This window comes from Spinacia oleracea, chromosome 3 (assembly GCF_020520425.1).
Source record: "Spinacia oleracea cultivar Varoflay chromosome 3, BTI_SOV_V1, whole genome shotgun sequence".
Taxonomy (NCBI): domain Eukaryota; kingdom Viridiplantae; phylum Streptophyta; class Magnoliopsida; order Caryophyllales; family Amaranthaceae; genus Spinacia; species Spinacia oleracea.
In genome coordinates this window covers 121,843,526-121,861,699 of record NC_079489.1, presented here as the reverse complement: position 1 = coordinate 121,861,699, position 18,174 = coordinate 121,843,526, and the positions used below count along the sequence as shown (strand labels likewise).

General features: G+C 36.6%; 2 protein-coding genes and 1 long non-coding RNA gene across 4 annotated transcripts; 1 reads left to right on the top strand and 2 right to left on the bottom strand.

Moving 5' to 3' along the window:
- Nucleotides 1–1,847: 1,847 nt before the first annotated feature.
- LOC110786265 (tetraspanin-8-like) lies at nucleotides 1,848–4,980 on the top strand. The gene is made up of 2 exons (XM_021990799.2): nucleotides 1,848–2,505; nucleotides 4,629–4,980. Exons 1-2 carry the CDS (start codon nucleotides 1,987–1,989, stop codon nucleotides 4,899–4,901), a joined length of 792 nt encoding a protein of 263 aa, XP_021846491.2. The 5' UTR covers nucleotides 1,848–1,986; the 3' UTR covers nucleotides 4,902–4,980.
- A 974-nt stretch (nucleotides 4,981–5,954) lies between these two features.
- On the bottom strand, nucleotides 5,955–13,593 carry LOC110786268 (ubiquitin carboxyl-terminal hydrolase 27). 2 transcript variants are annotated; one of them, XM_021990801.2, is made up of 12 exons: nucleotides 13,418–13,592; nucleotides 12,803–13,108; nucleotides 12,561–12,684; nucleotides 12,096–12,196; nucleotides 11,714–11,947; nucleotides 11,567–11,635; nucleotides 11,338–11,466; nucleotides 11,056–11,193; nucleotides 7,519–7,581; nucleotides 6,908–7,067; nucleotides 6,737–6,831; nucleotides 5,955–6,336 (listed from the first exon to the last, which is right to left on the bottom strand). In XM_021990801.2, exons 1-12 carry the CDS (start codon nucleotides 13,427–13,429, stop codon nucleotides 6,082–6,084), a joined length of 1,686 nt encoding a protein of 561 aa, XP_021846493.2. In that variant the 5' UTR covers nucleotides 13,430–13,592; the 3' UTR covers nucleotides 5,955–6,081. The 2 variants fall into 2 exon arrangements, with proteins under 2 accessions (XP_021846493.2, XP_021846494.2); XM_021990802.2 differs by lacking the exons at nucleotides 11,056–11,193; nucleotides 11,338–11,466; nucleotides 11,567–11,635 and having other exon boundaries at nucleotides 13,418–13,593.
- Nucleotides 8,391–11,049, bottom strand: LOC130470500 (uncharacterized). The gene is made up of 2 exons (XR_008930970.1): nucleotides 9,124–11,049; nucleotides 8,391–9,037 (listed from the first exon to the last, which is right to left on the bottom strand). It is a non-coding gene; the product is annotated as an uncharacterized lncRNA (long non-coding RNA).
- Nucleotides 13,594–18,174: the final 4,581 nt, after the last annotated feature.

Here is an 18,174-nt window from a genome sequence, read left to right as displayed (position 1 = left end):
AGCGTGGAGCAAGTCAGAGGATGACGTGGCCACGATCAACCAATCATTCTCTCTCGTTCAAGTAGTTATCAGAGTAACTCCCACTCTCCCACAAATCGCCTATTATCAGGGGGTACATATACAGCAGAAATCGACATTTGGAAGGACATCATCAACACACAAATAAAGCATTTCATATTTTCGTAGCTTTCCCTGGCTTTAGGTTTAGCGCTTAGTTTAGCCCTAGGATTAGTAGTCTAGCAGTAGTTTGTAGTTTTCCCATGTATTGAAGAACTTCAGGCAGTTACGTCAGTATATTTTCCAAGAATTCAACCATATGCATTTAGGTACATTTCTTCATAATTTAATGGGTTGTCCAGTTTTTATTACATACCAATCAAAGATATCTGTTTACCTTATATGATGTTATCTTAAACATTTCATTTCGCATTAACTCTAGTAGAAAAAGGGTTGCAATTTGGTGATTTCTCGAAATTACTAACAGACAAGCGAGACCTCTAAAAAGGCCAGCCTTCCTTTAAGGCCGTGCAGTACCCCAACGCACCTTTATCGACCTACAAGATAAAGTGAGATTGCTTGTTCGCGTATAGCGTCAACAAACACTAAGCACTTTACGGTTGATAAATGGTTTTGGGATAGATGAAACTCCGATCCTATGGGATTCCAAGTGAGTCAAATTAGGGTTTACCAAGCCAATTTTTGATATTTTTCAAAAAAAATAAATAAATAATATTAACAACTTTAACTTTAGTTTTTTATATAGGTCTATTAAATCAATTTTGCACATTAAACGACTAATAATTAAATTGCTAGTCAAATCAATTAATTCAGCCAAATAATCATACCATCTAATATAAATAACTAACATTAACATCTATGGAGTAATTGCCAATTTGCCATACATGACCTAGGTAAGGTCACCGTAGAGAAAGTCAAACCTTATCACCTTATCCTAATCCAATCAACTTGCAAAGAGAAACGCAACGTGCATTTAGGTTAAGAGAAATGATAATCATACTTAAAAATTGTTAATGAATTCATACAGAATCTTCAATTGTTCATAAAGGACAAGGCTCCTACATCGAGCGTAGTGAATGGATTCGTAAAATCTTTAATTCTTGACAATGGAAATGATAAATAATTAATCATACTTACTACACCGTTCTGATCGATGAGATAAATCATTTCTTAATATCTTATGGTCATTGGATGTTTTGGGAAAAGTGAATTTCACATGCGTTACACGAAATTAAATTAGATTAGGTCGACCTATAACTTGCCGATTACATTGTTAAAACTTATAGAACATGGTAGGTAATTCAATTGGTATTGACTTTTGAGTACATATTAACTCCGTTTCATAAAGATTTTTATAGTTATTATTTGTATAAATATTAAGATAAAAATAAAATTTTGGTTAAATATAATAAAGTATAGATAAATTAAGAGAAATGTGTAAAAATTAAAGGTGGGTGGGTGTAAGAAAAAAAATGAAAAATTGGTGGAATATAATAAAATATTGATAAAGTAGGAGAGAGTGTGAAAAATTGTAAATTGTGCAAAAAGTTGTTGGGGTAAATGGTAAGGGAGTAAATTTTCATGTCTAAAATAGAAGAAGCAAGCAAATTACCCATATTAATTTGCTTGCTTCTTCTTCAATCGTCATGATAAATTTTTTTCTCCTTTCATTTTGTCCTATATAGTTGCATTATTTTATAATTTTGGTATAGTCAGGTATTGACCTAATGGTTAAAACTTATTACATAGTTTAAATCTCCCACCCTAACCCCTTCGTTATATGTACTGTCTTAAAGCTTATTCGTGCGCATACAAAAGAAAGTAATTTAATACTGAATAGAAGTTGACCTTAAAGACTTGATGCACTCATAAAAACTTGTACTATGGTAAATTGGTTATCAAAATTTCCATGTAGACAAAATTTCCGCACAAAAACTCCCATCTAATTAATTAACAAAAGGTCACACTATGTTCTTCCTATACTCAAGGGATGGCATCCGTGCATACATATGCTTAAGCATAATCACCCTTCTCTTAAGTATTCCCATCCTTGTGATGGGAATATGGCTTAAACAACAGCTAAGTACCGAGTGTGAGGCGTTCCTAAACGCGCCTTTCCTCACCCTCGGAACCCTCATTCTAGTCTTCTGCATTGCCGGCATTTGTTGGGCAACACGGCTTCAAGGGCTACAGCTTTGTTGCCATGGTTACATAATGTTTGTCCTTCTTTCGACTCTCTTAGGGTACACCATATTCGCGCTTGTGGTTAGTGGTAAGGGAGGTGGTGAGCCTTTGGCTAGGAGAGCTTATAAAGAGTATAGACTTGAAGATTACTCTTCTTGGCTTCATAAGAGGGTTGATAACTCTAAGCATTGGACTAATATCAAGAGTTGTCTCCATAAGAGTCAAGTTTGTTCAAAGTTCCATGATAAGTTTGGTCAAGACACCCAACAACAATTCTTCTCTAGGCGTTTGTCCTCCATTGAGGTACATTTATTACCACTCCGTTTTCTCAAGTTTTACTCACTTTTCATTTCATTGTTTTTCTAAATTTTATTAAAGTTTACATGTATATACTTTGTTACCTCTTAGGTTCTGTTTGGTTTAACTAAATTTGACTGAAGTTAATTTATCTGAATTTAATAAAAAACTAGTGTGTGACCCGGGCGATGCCCCGGTTGCTACATTCAATACTTAAGATTTTAGATTTTTTTTGAGCTCAATATTTGACCAAAATACATGTATTTCATAAAGTGAAAACATCCATGAGGTTCGTCAATTACAAAGACACACTACGTCATTTATCATGCTAAGTAATTTTTCAATTAGATCATTTTACCATTTGTATAATTTGTTTTCTAGTGGAACTAAGTGCTTCAAATTATTAAACACCAAATTATATATATATATATATATATATATATATATATATATATATATATATATATATATATATATATAATTTACGTCAACATGTTTTTCATGTTTTAATGCTATAATTGTCATTACTTTTTTTCAAAATAGTCCAAAGAAAATAAAATGTCATGTAAAAATTTAGTTGTGTTAAGACTTATGTTAACATTTATTTATAAATTAATGTGAATATATAAACCACAATTGGTGGTTGGTTAAGATGGTAATGAAACTTATCTTCTACACATGAGGTCTTGTGTTCGAGTCTCATTGCAATAGTTTTGGTTGTCTATGACATGGCATAACACTTGGTGAGTGGATGATGTGGCGTGAAGGGGAGATTACTATGTGGCACATATACATTTTTCACAACGCCTTTTAATATATTATATAGATTGTGTAAATTGTTTGAAAAAACTTATTTTGTTAATTATTTATTGAAGTACTTATTTCTTAAAATCAGACCAAACAAGAAAAATTCAAAACATGCCAGAACATAAACAAAAAACCACCCCCCCCCCCCCCCCCAATAAAAGCAAAAATTACTCATAGAAAAATTAAGACCATAGTAGAAAAAATGCAAGTTAGACCAGGCCAGTATAGAAAACACTCACAAAAAACATTCAGATTAACCAGACCAGACTTGGAAAAATTAGACCAGACCAAACCATTTGAAAAGAACAAAGCCCTATATTCCGTTGAAATAAATCAACATAAGTTAAAACAAACAGACCCTTATTTCACTATATAGGACCAACTTACACTCATTATTATTTTACACTCTATCTCTCTCCTCCTGAAAGAATTTTTTTTTTAACACATGATTGGTCTACCTCTCGAGATTTTCCAATTAGAGCATGTACATTAGTTGGCTTTTCAAAAGAGCTATTGGAGGCTCTCCACTCTCTCTCTACCATTATCTCTCTACAAGACACCCTCAAGAATTAATTCCTAACCCAACATAGGTTGGTTTCTCAAGTGAGCTCTTGAATATCTTTTTTACCATTTGGTGGTCTATAATTAATTGTCTTTTAAACCAAAGTTACTCCTCTCTTTTTAAGAGCATGTACATTGGTTGGCTCTTCAAAAGAGCTCTTGGAGAGTTCTCCACTCTCTTTCTACCACTATCTCTCTAAAAGACACACTCAAAAATTCATTCTTAAAAACAAGCAACATTGGTTGGTTCCTCAAGTGAGCTCTCCAATTTCCTTTTTACCATTTGGTAGTCCATAATTAATTGACTTTTAACCAAAGTTACTATCCACGTTTCAAAGTTATTCGCCACTTTTCAACAAAAATCAACTCTTTGTGGGCTCTTGGGCAAGAGCTACCTTGAAGTAGCTCTTCATGAAGAGCTACTCAAGAGCCCTTCAAGAACCACTCAAGAACCCTAATGTTACTCAAGAGATAGTTCTTGTTGGAGAGCTACTTGGAGAGCCACTCTAAGAGCCCAATGTACGTGCTCTAACAAGAATCACCTCTTGAAGGGCTCTTGGACAAGAGGTACCTTGAATTAGCTCTCCATGAAGAGCTACTCAAGAGCTCCTCAAGAACCACAAAAAATATAGTTCTTGTTGGAGAACTACCTGGAGAGCCACTCCAAAAGCCCCAATATACATGCTCTTTCAACAACATAAATTAAAACATGTAATCTAATCCGTACTAACAAGTAACATATACTTGATGTGATTGGACAGTCTGGTTGTTGTAAGCCATCGAATGATTGCAATTTCAACTACACAAGCCCAACTGAATGGATAAAGCCCAACGACGGCATCTACTCAAATACAGATTGCAACAAATGGGAAAATGATAAAGATGTACTTTGCTTCAACTGCCAAGCATGCAAGGCAGGTTTAGCCGATGATGTCAAACGTCATTGGAAGAAAACAGGAATTGTTAGCATTATTTTCGTTATCTTACTCATCCTTTTTTCTTTTATGGGTTGCATTGTTATAGAAAACCCTTAATTCTATAGCGCGTTTTTACTTATGTACTTGTGTATCTCTTTCGGTCTCAATATTTACAAAGTGATAAATTGTGGTCATATTTCTTATACCATCAATTATAGAATACACATTTTAATGCTTACTAAATCTCATAAAATATCTTCAATCAATAATAACATACTAACAAAACTGCAACCAAATTAGCATAACGGAAATCAACCTACATGTTTGTATGACAAAATTAGGAACATGACCGTACAACTGAAGCGGGGAGAACCAAGAGTGTCTACATGCTAGCTCTAGCACCTCAAGGCGAATCACCCCCTGTATCCATATTTTTCTTACGTCTACCCACATTTTTCCTACCTCTTTCTCTCCCTCCTTTTGATCCACTCACTCTTGTAGAAACAAGAATCTACATTAAGGGTGTGTTTGGTACAATCATGGGAAAGGAAACGGATTGGAATCAGTTAAGAGGGGAAAAGGTAACCATAATCTATAATTCTATACCACTAAAAGTTGTTTGGTTTAGAGTAAAATGGTATCATAATCCTGATATACTTTCTCTTGCAATATATTATATAGATATGGGAAATAAAATAATTAAAAAGGAATCAACACATTTTATTGCAAGGCTTGATCTCTCATATTCCCTTTATTTATAAGAAAATACCCAAAATCTGGGGTGGGAAGATCAGAGATTAATCATTAATTATTATTTTTTGACGAAGATCGATTATCATCAAGATATCAGGTAAGTTCATTTTCTAGATTTCCAAATTTTTCTAGTTGAGCTGTTGAGAGGTCGAGGAATGCAGTCAAAAAAGATAATAATGAGAAATTGGAAGAAGGTTGATAGTATGATAAGGGAGGTGATTATTTTCGTTAGAGGGAAAGGATTTGCGTTACCTCTTGAAAATGTGCGGTATCATTTTGGAGGAAACAATTACTGTAGGATAACGGAATGGGCATGTCACCAAACACCCTGAAAACGGATTGCGATACTTGATTCTGTTTCCGGGCTCCAGTTTTTCCATACCAAACCCACACCCAAAGTGGGCATAGCAAAATAAATGGAGGAAAAATCTTATTTCAATTTTTGGAATGTTGGGCAAAGTAATTAGGGGCAGCATGCTGGAAAACTTTTTTGCAAAATGACAATTATAGCCTTTTACTTTACCATACAAAACAAGCTGTAGGCTCATATCCTCTCATAGAAAAGTAGGGTAGCTTCTGCACCAAGAACATCTTCTTCCGAAGCAGTGTGTACCTCTGAATCTGAAATGCGGAACCATTGCAAAGGATCATCAATGTCTCTAACACCATTACGGTCTTCCATTTGAGTTGTTACTCCTCTATATACTGTGTAATGGCCACTCCCAGCTCTTCCAAAGTGTTCCACGACAGAAACAAGGCGATACAAAATACTTAGGGGAGGTGGTGGATCGAAAGTAGCCTATAAAGACAGAAAATAAACTTGTTAAACAGCGTTCCTAGCTCAAAATACTCCAGTATGGCTCAATTCAAAGGTGTCGGAAATAATCCAAATCAGACTTGGATTTACTTGATGGAAAAGGAACTCTTCCTTTCCATTAGAGCTGACAAATTAAATTGGTTATTCCGTGGCCTTCGATGGACATCAATACATCATATCATTAAACAACAATACTTTTTGTTAAGAAAATGTTTGACACTCACATCAAGGTCGAATTGAAAGTTGCTCTCTGTTATACCAGAGTACGCTTGCATACATTATATACGTGATTCGGTAGTAATCTAAATCTACCAATATACAAGCATTCAAATCAGTGACCAAACAAGTAGAAAATCTTAAAACTTCAAGAAGAGAGACCAACCTTAAGAGTAGGTATAAATTTGGTGTTGGAGCAGTTTTCAATCAGTGACGAACAAGGTTCTGGAAGAAATTGTGATGCATCATCCTTGACTGTCACTGCAGTGGATTACCCATACTTTAAAATGAATGCTTTCTAACATAAGATGGGTGACAAATGACAGCAGTTGCTTACTTAGGTCTGGATGCCTATCAGCACTTTTAAGATGAGAAGTGTTTGCCAGATCTGGCTGCTCCCCTAAACTTTTTGGCTTATCCATTTCTCGCTTCTGAATGCCAGCCTCGCACTTAACAAAGGGTGACAGGTTCAGGATCATTGGAAAATTGATATGGCCCTGCATTTACAGGTATACAATCAAAATGTGACAAAACCAATGATAACTTTAGATCAAATAGACAAGGATACAAGTAAAATACAGGGGGGAGAACCCAACACACAGCATGTTAGACTGGGAATGTAATCAGAGATGACAGTCATCATTTGCATGTTATAAACTTGTAGCAAAGAGAAATTCTAGAACTAGGAAAGGATGCATTAAGGCAAAGCAAGAGAGTGTTGGAAAGAGATACAAAACACGAAAATCAATGATTATGAACCAAAAAAGAAGATTAATTTTGTTTTACTCAAGTACAAAACCATCATAAGTATTTGGGAACGCGGATACTGCCAAATTCTATAAGTATTTTCATGGGTGCTTAACTTTCCAAACCTACTAGTGTTTCACCAAGATATTGCGGAATACAACTCCAATCTCTATGACAGATAACCACCAAAATTTTAAGTACCTGAATTTTAACAAGCTCTCCAAATGCATTCATTGAACTGCGCTGAAGATGAAGGCAAAGAACCTGTCGGACAAAGTAACTAGATAAGCCAGGAAATAGATGCAGAAATACACTTCCACAATACGTAATATATGTGTAAGAAAATTGATCACCTAGTAACCTAAGGGCCGTAAAAGGAAGCCATATAAATTTCATCTAGAAACATAAAAACCATACATATAACTATATAAGCATATAACCAACACAAGTTAAATCTTGGATCTAATTTCGGAAGACGTGAGCATCTTTTTATGAAGCCATAGCATACAAACAAGGTGGTCAGAGACTCTCAGATGATGCAAAGCTAAATGAATTTCTTCTTATTTGTTCAAGAATTACTCTCTAACGGAAAAGACGGAAAGGGACAAAGAATCAAGAAATACAATAGCCCTAAACGACAATAGGCAATAACTGGCAATTCTTTTCCCAAAGATTTAGGAAACTTAACCAAAGCAGAGCTTATCAGAAAGATGTCAAAGAACTTGACCAAAATAGTACAAATCGGAAAGATCTTAACCAAAGAACCAATAAGAAAGAACTTAACCAAAGCAATGCCAATCAGAATTCAGGATTATTGATTTCAAGCTCGAAAAAAATTGCGAGTTCTCAGCACAACATGTTCACTCAACAATTCGGCGATTAAGTTAATCAACTAAAACAGAAATTGTTGAATGTGAAAGATCTTTTACATCAGGTAAAGCCACTTTAGAGAACATGCATAAGTAAATAGGTATATGTTCAGGAGAATGCGAGCTTTGTGAAAACTGAAACTATAAAGATCAAGACCCCTTCACATTGTTGGAATTAAGAAAGCAAAAAAAAAAAGAATAAACTTAGAAACAACTCACTGCATTTCTTATTCAAACTGAAAATACAAGAGACTGCATATTTAAATAGGCTACAACAAAGAAACTGACTTCCTAAAACGTAGCTAAGACTTAGGTGTAGTGGGTAACATGATCCCACTAACACAAGCTAAATAACTGAATATAAACCTAAACTCCTATTATCTAGGAACGTGAGCTACGTGTAAGCAGCCACTAACCACTAATCTGTTAAGCAGATTTTGCAGCACAAAACAACACACGCCTTTGCTTCAAATTTAGCACAATTTCATGAAGCACTTCTCTTCAACTATGATGCACGTCTGATGGACTTCTCACCAACATTTACAATTTGAACTTTGGAACACTTCTCTCCATGGTGCACTTCTCACCCACATTTCAAAATAAATTTTCTTCTATGGCTACTTGTGCCATAGATGGGTCTTCATCATTTTCGAACCTGCAATTCCTTGCCATATGCCCAAATTTTCAAAATTGAAGCATTTTGGCTTTCCCTTATGCCAACAATTTTTCTCCTCATGACCAACCTTCTGACAATGATTGCATTAGATAGATTTTCCTTTCTCTTTATTTGACCAATAGGACACCTTCAACTCTTTCACCATCTGCGCTTCTCATACTTCTTATTTGATCCACTGCATGGAGTGCATTAATCAACCCTGAAACTGTTAATGTAGAAAAATCTTTAGTATATTCAAGTGAAGAGATTTTAGTTTCATACCTCTCCGGAAAAATGACAAGGAGTTTGACCACCACCATTTGGTTGTCAAATTCCCCATCAAGTAATTTGATTTGGTTGACGATGGACATCAACCGAGCTCCATATTCTCTAACACCATCACTTTTTTTGCATGAAGAGGGAATTTGAGATGATGATCATGGAAAAAAGTTATGATGTTAGAAAATATAGAGCTCGGTTGATGTCAATTGTCAACAAATCAAATTACTTGGTGGGGATTTTGACAACCAAAAGGTGGTGGACAAGCTCCTTGCCACTCTTCCGGAGATGTATGAAACTAAAATCTGTTCACTTGAAGATACTAAAGATTTTTCTAAATTAACAGTTTCAGAGTTGATTAATCACTCCATACGGTGGATCAAAGAAGAAATATGAGAAACGCAGATGGTGAAAGAGTTGAAGGTGCCCTATTAGTCAAGTCTTCATACCATAAAGGGAAAGGAAAATCTCTAAGTTTGGTCATGAGAAGAAAACTTGTAGGCATAAGGGAAAGCCAAAATGATAATGTCAAAATTTTAGGCATATGGCAAGGAATTGCAGGTTCGAAAATGATAAAGAACCATCTATGACACAAGTGGCCGTAGAAGAAAAATTATTTTGAAATGGGGGTGAGAAGTGCACCATGGAGAGAAGTGCTCCAATGTCCAAATAGTAAATGTTGGTGAGAAGAGCATCAGAAGTGCATCATAATTGAAGAGAAAGTGTTTCATGAAATTGTACTAATTTGAAGCAAAAGGGTGTGTTGTTTTGTGCTTCAAAATCAGCTTAACAGATTAGTGATTAGTGGTTGCTTAACATGTAGCTCACGTTCCAAGATAATAGGAGTTTAGGTTTACAGTTTAGATTAGTGGTTATCTAGCTTGTTTTAGTGGAGTAAGTTACTAATTCTGTTTTGACAGATTCATTCCAAAAAGAGGAATCGGCTCACACAATCCAGATTAAATGACTTGGTGTTCGTTAAGTACAACCGAGCATTGATCCTAAGATACAAGTTGTGTGATAAGATTGATCCCATAGCTTTGAAAGATATTGATGATAGCAACGAGTGGTTAACTGGGAGGATAGAAGTAGATGCTGAAGATGATCATGTGTTTGAAGAGGATGATGGTCTTACATGGGGACACGTTGCTAGTGCATCTGTGTTTATGAAGAGAGATTCAACCTGAGATCAAGAGGGAGTAGGCTTGGAGAAAATATTGGCAGTTCAAGTAGGGGTACCAGTACCACACAAAGGCAGCCATTAGAACAAGAAAGCGAAGAAGAAGATGAAGATGATGATGAAGGCTACTTGCCAGTTGTCACTTGATGGAGATGATATGGAGGAAGCTGATGATATTTTTGAGGAAGCAGATTAAAGAAGATGACATATCCTTTTGAAAATAGCATAGTATATTTGTTTCCTAATGAAGGGTGCTAAAATTTCCGAAATGTTGTCTTTTCTGTGAGTGTGGTGTGACTGTGTTTGTGTGCATGTGTGTGTGACGCTTTGAGTAATTACTGCTGTTAAATAAGTAAGGGGACTGAGTGATTTTGAGGTGGCTTGAGGTAAACAGAACAACAAGCTGGTAGATGAATTTATACGGTTCGGTCAGCAGATAAAGGGAAGAACTTCACAACAGCCACTCTACATCACAAACGAATCTGGTGATAACAGATCGTTCTTACCCACCAAAAGGCGGTAGGAGGATAGTAAAGGATGAAATTTGTTAGGCGATCCTGGTTCAGCATGAAAAAATATAATCTAGAAGACTTTCGGAAAAAGTGCATGTATTAGGAATTAAGTAGAATGGATGAGCATCTTTTCTTATGTGGTTATACAAGTGTGCCAAGAGCTCCACTTATTGACGATAAGGCAGGTGGCCTTTTGTTACATGGAAAACAAAGGGGCTGGGAAAAGACCCCAAAATTTCATACCTGCGGACAATGAGCAATACTGAGTTGTTTAAAAGCATGTGAAAAGCGATTTGACCAAGGAAGTGCCTGAAGTGATAACATATTCCTACAGTCACAAGAGTCTTGCTCGCTACAGAAACTCAGTTTGCTGATCTCTTCCTGACAAAAAAGAGAAAGAAACCGAAAAGGAGTGGACCAATGTGGATGAGATTAGTATGTTACCATGGAATTGGAATTTGGAAACGAAAACACAAAACTAGTGGCATAGTTTCCTCAACAAAGCCAAAATATATAGGCAAGTACCTGCCGTCCTCCAACCAAGGACAAAAATTTTATTGCAGCAATATGCCAACAGTGACTGCAGAAATAGTTCTCAACATGTTCAGGAGCGAGGAACCTCTTCATGCAATCCTCTAGTGTAAGTCTACCTAGCTTAATGCATGTAACAACCTCATTCATATCAAATATCCGCTCTAAGCCTCCGACCACATATCGAACGCGAATAAAAGACAATGAAGTAATAGAAACATACTGCGCAAGCATTGAAGTTGGGATTTGGGGAAAGCGACAGGGTGTGAAAGAAATCAAAATCCATCATAATCTGCAAGAAAAAAAAATTGGGATCCAGTACAGAGATCAGCTACATCAGCAGAGAGCAACATGAATAAGTGACACCCACCTCAGAAGAACAGCTCTGGCAGGTCAGAAAACTGCCAAGTATCCCATTAAGAGGGCCAAGATATTGCTGTCGCCACCTTTCTGGCTCCTTTTTTATGTCCTTTATCCTCTCAAAAGCAAGAATTCGACTAGTAGGGGCAGCCACATCCGCTAAGGAGCCAGAATTTGGCATATAAGAATCCGATAATTCATCTCTTAAACAGGAGAGAAGATGAAGGAATGCCTCTGCTGCATCCTACGTGTAGATACACCACCAGGCACCAGTTATACATGAGTTGCAGGGTCACCCTCATAGCTATTTTTAAAGTTCAAAAGAGAAAGCGAGGCATTTTTGTGAAGGAGATTATGTCATTTAAAAAACTTCAAGACAAACAGAAATCCACCTGTTGATTTGACAATTGAAATTGTGGGATATATTGCTGCATGGCAGTCATCACTTTTTGTGGATTCAACGGTCTACTTTTCTCCTGAAGTGTGCTCAATTCTGTCACAAGTGAAGCCTGATCAAAATATGCACGAAAAAGGTATTCAAATGTTAAATTATGCCTTTGCCTCTCCTGGAAACAAAAAGAAGACTCATTGATTGAGACTTTGGCAGTTGACCATTGGTCTTGAGACTCTTGACACACATTTCAAACAAGAGAAAGAACAAGAAGTTGACAAGAGAAATAATTTTTTTTAGAAGGAGTAGTCGAATCAGAGTCAATCATGGACAGAAAAAAGTCATGGTAAAACATCAAAAGAAATATGCTTATCAATCACACAATCATCTCTCCACAAGTTGGAACATATAGGTAGCAGTAACTGCACAACAATCAATCCAAAGATGAATAAAGCCCTCAAATTACCTTCCAATAAAGTAGCCAAAGATAACAAAAGGGGCAAATCTTCAACTTGCTCCTTTCTAGACGACGACTGCAAGTTCTTAACATCTTCCAAGAAACACCGAAAACTTAAACAACTAGCAAGCGCCTGAAACGAACATCAACCGTGGAATCAGGCAAGCTAAGAGTGTATTGTTACACAGTAATACTACACTGTACAAGTCACTTCCACAAAATGTCAAACTGTGCAAACTGACTCAATTTACCTGTAAAACTACATTGAGGAAGCAATTGTTGCCCAAATTTCGCAACCCGGGCACAAAATATATCTTCTTAGAAGAGTCATTTCTCGCTGAAAGCGAATGCAAAAGCAAGCTGTTGAAATTCCCCATACTGCCATCTCTAACAGCCAATAAAAAGCCAACTACACCCAAAACGGTGACTGCTGATAATTTAGACCCATAAGCTGAAACCCAATCGATATTTGACAATAGTTGAAACCCACTTCTGAACATTTTCAACAACGAAAAAACACTAATTTCTCGTTTAATCTTCATTTGATTCCAACGAACCTACATTCACATAATGTAACCAATTCTTTATTAAAGATCAAATTTGTTGAATTGGTGACCAAAACATAATTAATTTACAGAAAGCTCAGATTTCTTAGTATTAGATAATTCATAGATTCAATGTTTGCCAACAATTATAGAATTCAAAAGGTTAGTTCCGTAAAATACAGGAAAAAAATCTCTACCTAGCAAAGAAAAACTGTGGAAAACAATATGTAAATTTAAATAAATTGATTCGTAGAAAGAGTAATGAAGTATTGAAAATTATTAGGTGTATGCTCTAATGGAGTATGTAAGGATTTAACTCACCATTAACTTCATTGAACTAATAATCCATGAGGGTGGGTGACAAGCAAGAAATTTCCCAGGAAACAATGAAAAACCTTGATCAACCAACAAATCAGGGTTTAAGCGAAGTGATCGAACGAACCATCGATATTTTTTTAGCTGTGCGGTGTCCGAGGGGAAATCCTTGTTTTTTTTGACAAATTTGCCAAAAAGTACCTTTTATAACTCAAATTTTGCGAGAAAGGACCTTATATAATTTTTTTTGTGAAAACACACTTTAAAGTAATTTTTTTTGCGAGAAAGGACCTAAGGGAAGTTTCCGGCATTAACTGAGCTTTTCCGGCTATTGACTTGCACGTGAGCAGCACGTGTGGCTTACGTTGGCTAAAGACATTGATTTTCCTGAGTCTTGAATTTTCAAACTTGATTTTATTTCGATTTTTTTTTTCCAACTTTATGTTTTTAAGCTTGAATTTTGGAGGAAATTTGGGTGTGATTAACAAAATAAAGTCACACGTGCTTCTCACGTGCAAGTCAATGACCGAAAAAGCTCAGTCAATACCGGAAATTTACTTTTGGTTGTCTTTAGCAAAAAAAAATTACATTAAGGCGTGATTTCACAAAAAAAAATTATATAAGGTCCTTTTTCGCAAAAAAAATTACATTAAGGTGTGATTTCGCAAAAAAAATTATATAAGGTCCTTTCTCGCAAAATTTGGGTTATAAAAGGTCCTTTTTAACAAATTTCCCTTTTTTTTGTGTTAGCACCCGGTTCACCCTTAGGGCTAATCCGGATTCGGGGCGAGTTCTGGGTGGATAGGTTCCAGTCCCCTCCCAATTGTTGTTGCGGGAGATCGAACACGAGTTCTCCCTACCAAGTTCAGCCCCAATCACCACTGAACCAACAGGCAATTGGTTGTTGGAAATCCTTGTGAGAAATACAAAAGAAAATGAGTGGGAAGTGGGAAAATGAAAAGTCCCACATGGAAAAACACAAACCATAATCAATGTTTATATTTGGGGTTTGAGGGAAACATTTGTTTAAGAATGCTTGAGAGTGGCATGGGTGGTCACAACACACACGCGCCGGGCCGGGCTCGGGCGAGGGCCTTGGGCCTTGGCGAATGCGGTTCTCGGGGATTGTGAGTGCACATAATTCTCGGTGTCGTGTAAACCCTGGAGGGCAACCGCAAGCGTTCTACTGCATCGGAGGTAGCGCGGAATTGTCTTTTAGAGCAGTGTATGTTATGGCTATGAATATGTCGAAATTAGAACCTCTGTTGCGTATGTTATTTCTGATGTTGTGAAACCTGATGATAATGATGAATTGCATGATTTTGAGGTTAGGTTTGTTAAGGATGATAGAACCTGTAATATGGGATATAATCATGCTAGGGATATTTGGGATGGTTTGGAGAAAAAGTATAGAACTGATGATGCTGGTACTAAACGTTATTGTGTTAGTAAATGGTTAGGCTTTCAAGTTGAGGATGACAAACCTATTATTGATCAGATTCATGCATATGAGAATATTTGCATTGCTATGGCTGCTGAGGGTCTGAACATTTGTGATATCACTCTTGCTATTGTTTTAATTGAAAAACTGCTACTTTCATGGAAAGATTTTAGAAACCAGTTAATGCATAAGAAGAAAGACATTACCCTAGAGGAACTCGTAGGTCACCTAAAAATTGAGGAGGAGAACCGTATTAAGGATAAGGGTCAATTTGTATTTTCTGGTCCTGCTAAAGCTAATCTGGTTGAACCTAAGGGTAATTTCTATTCTGATAAGTTTAAGGGGAAGGGCAGTCAGTTCAAGCCTCAAGGGAAAATCCAAAAGTATAAGTTTAAGGGTAATTGTTTTGAATGTGGGAAGGCTGGTCACAAGTCCAGGGATTGCAGGGTCAAGAAGAAGCCAGATCAGAATCAAGCTCACCTTGTTGAAGCAGTTACTGATCCTAACAATTTTATTGCTGTTGTTTCAGAAGCTAATCTGGCAGGTGATGTTGCCGAATGGATAATTGATACAGGAGCAACCATGCACATCTGCACCAACAAAGAAATGTTCACTTCCTACGAGAAAACTGATGGTGAAAATGTATTCATGGGTAACTCTGCTTCTGCAACTGGTCAAGGCAAAGGGAAGATCGTTCTCACTCTCACTTCTGGAAAAACACTCACTTTAACTAATGTTTTGCATGTTCCAGAAATGCATAGGAACTTAATTTCTGGTAGTTTACTTATGAAAGCTGGTTTGAAGTTGTCCTTTGATTCTGATAGACTAGTTATTAATCACAATGGGGAATTTGTGGGAAAGGGTTTTTGTAATGGGGGTTGTTTACTCTTGATGTTTCCATTGAAATTATGAATAAGAAAGCTAGTACTTCTTCTGCTTATATTGCTGAGTCTATTGATTTATGGCATGCTAGATTGGGTCATGTTAATATTGCTTCAATTAAAAAACTTAAACAAATGAACATGATTCCAAGCTTTTCTAAAACTGATTTTGCAAAATGTGAAGTATGTGTTGAAGCGCAAAATTTGCAAAGAAACGCTTTAAATCAATAGATAGACAGACAGAAGTACTAGAACTTGTTCATAGTGACTTGGGGGATTTTAAAAACTATGAAAGCAGGGGTGGTAAAAGGTATTACATTACTTTTGTTGATGACTGCTCTAGATTCACCATGGTTTATCTTCTCAGGTCTAAGGATGAGGCAGAGGAGATGTTCCTCAAGTACAAGGCTGAAGTTGAAAACCAGCTAGACAGGAAAATCAAGAGACTTAGGAGTGATAGGGGGGTGAGTATGACCCTAACACTCTTAAGGCGTTTTGTGAACAGAATGGTATAGTTCACGAAACAACAGCTCCTTACACACCCGAACAAAACGGGATTGCTGAAAGGAAAAATAGAACTTTAAAAAATATGATGAATTCAATGCTTATTAGTTCTGGGCTTCCTGATAATATGTGGGGGGGATCTATTCTTTCTGCTTGTCATGTTTTGAACAGGGTGCCTCACAAGAAGCTGGACAAGACCCCATATGAGCTATGGAAAGGTCGAGCACCAAGCCTGAAATACTTGAAAGTGTGGGGGTGCTTAGCAAAGGTTGCCTTACCTAGTTTCAAAAGGGACAAGATTGATCCCAAAACGGTTGATTCTATCTTTATTGGTTATGCTTATCAAAGTTCTGCTTATCGTTTTCTAGTTAAGGGTGCTAACAACTCCTATGCAAGTGGTAACATTATTGAAGCAAGAGATGCTGAGTTTTTCGAAAACACTTTTCCTTTGAAAATCTCTTGCATTAATGATGTACCATCTTCTAGCACTTCTAATGTTTTACCCATTGCTACTTCTTCCACTACTAATAATGAGTCTGACTTAGAGCCAAGGAGAAGCAAAAGGGCAAGAAAGGAAACAACTTTTGGTGATGATTTTGTTACTGCTTTCCTAACTGAACCTTTCTTGATTACTGATGATTTTGTGTATGTATTTATTCTAGAAGACGACCCTAGAACCTATGAAGAGGCAATGAGGTCAGTTGATGCAGTTTTCTGGAAAGAGGCCATTGATAGCAAACTTCAGTCAATCCTAAGTAATAATACTTGGGCATTGGTTGGTCTGCCTAGAGGTTGTAAACCCATCACCTGTAAGTGGATTTTTAGAAAAAAGTTGAAATCATGTGGATCCATTGACAAGTATAAGACCAGGATTGTGGTAAGGGGTTTTACTCAAAGACATGGCATTGATTATTTTGATACATACTCTCCTGTAACTAAAATTGCAACCATTAGAACCTTAATTGCTCTTGCATGCATTCATGATCTTGTTGTGCATCAAATGGATGTGAAAACTGCATTCTTGAATGGTAATTTAGATGAAGAGATTTATATGGTTCAACCTGAAGGTTTTGTTGTTCCAGGTCAAGAAAACAAAGTTTGTAAACTGGTCAAGTCATTGTATGGGCTTAAGCAAGCGCCTAAGCAATGGCATGACAAGTTTGACAAGACAATGACTAGTAGTGGCTATCATGTAAATGAAGGTGACTCTTGCGTTTATTATAAACATGATTCTTCTGGTTGTGTGATTATTTGTCTTTATGTGGATGACATGCTAATTTTTGGTATTGATCTGGATCGAGTGAATGAAACAAAAGAATTTTTGAGTTCAAAATTTGAAATGAAAGATATGGGTGAGGCAGATGTGATTTTGGGAGTGAAAATTATTAGAACTCCAAATGACATCTGTCTCAGCCAAGCTCACTATGTTGAAAAGCTTCTTAAAAAGTTTGATTCATTTGATGTCGATCCAATCAAGACCCCTTATGATATAAGCATTCATTTAAAGAAAAACAAAGGTGATCCTGTTTGTCAATCTGAGTATGCTAAAATTATTGGTAGTGTTATGTTTCTCATGAACTATACTAGACCTGACATTGCCTATTCTGTAAGTAGATTGAGCAGGTACACTCATAACCCAAGCAATGAGCATTGGGGTGCTTTAAGGCGATTGCTTAGGTACCTAAGGGGTACCATGGATTGGGGATTGCACTACTCCAAGTTTCCAGGAGCATTGGAGGGTTATTGTGATGCCAAGTGGGTATCCGGAAATGATGAAGTCAACTCCACTAGTGGTTATGTCTTCACCCTAGGGGGTGGAGCTGTTTCTTGGAAATCCTATAAGCAATCTTGTACTGCTATGTCTACTATGGAATCTGAGTTTATTGCACTTGAATTGGCAGGTCATGAGGCAGAATGGTTGAGGAACGTGCTTGCGG

What these genes read in the sequence shown, in the direction of transcription:
- LOC110786265 (XM_021990799.2), top strand. Translation starts at nt 1,987, where the DNA reads ATGTTCTTCCTATACTCAAGGGATGGCATCCGTGCATACATATGCTTA. An exon ending in GGCGTTTGTCCTCCATTGAG is followed by an intron (nt 2,506 to 4,628) that starts GTACATTTATTA and finishes GTGATTGGACAG; the next exon opens with TCTGGTTGTTGTAAGCCATC.
- LOC110786268 (XM_021990801.2), bottom strand. An exon ending in GTATTGCTCATTGTCCGCAG is followed by an intron (nt 7,582 to 11,055) that starts GTATGAAATTTT and finishes TTTGTCCGACAG; the next exon opens with GTTCTTTGCCTTCATCTTCA. An exon ending in TGATAGGCATCCAGACCTAA is followed by an intron (nt 6,832 to 6,907) that starts GTAAGCAACTGC and finishes AATCCACTGCAG; the next exon opens with TGACAGTCAAGGATGATGCA.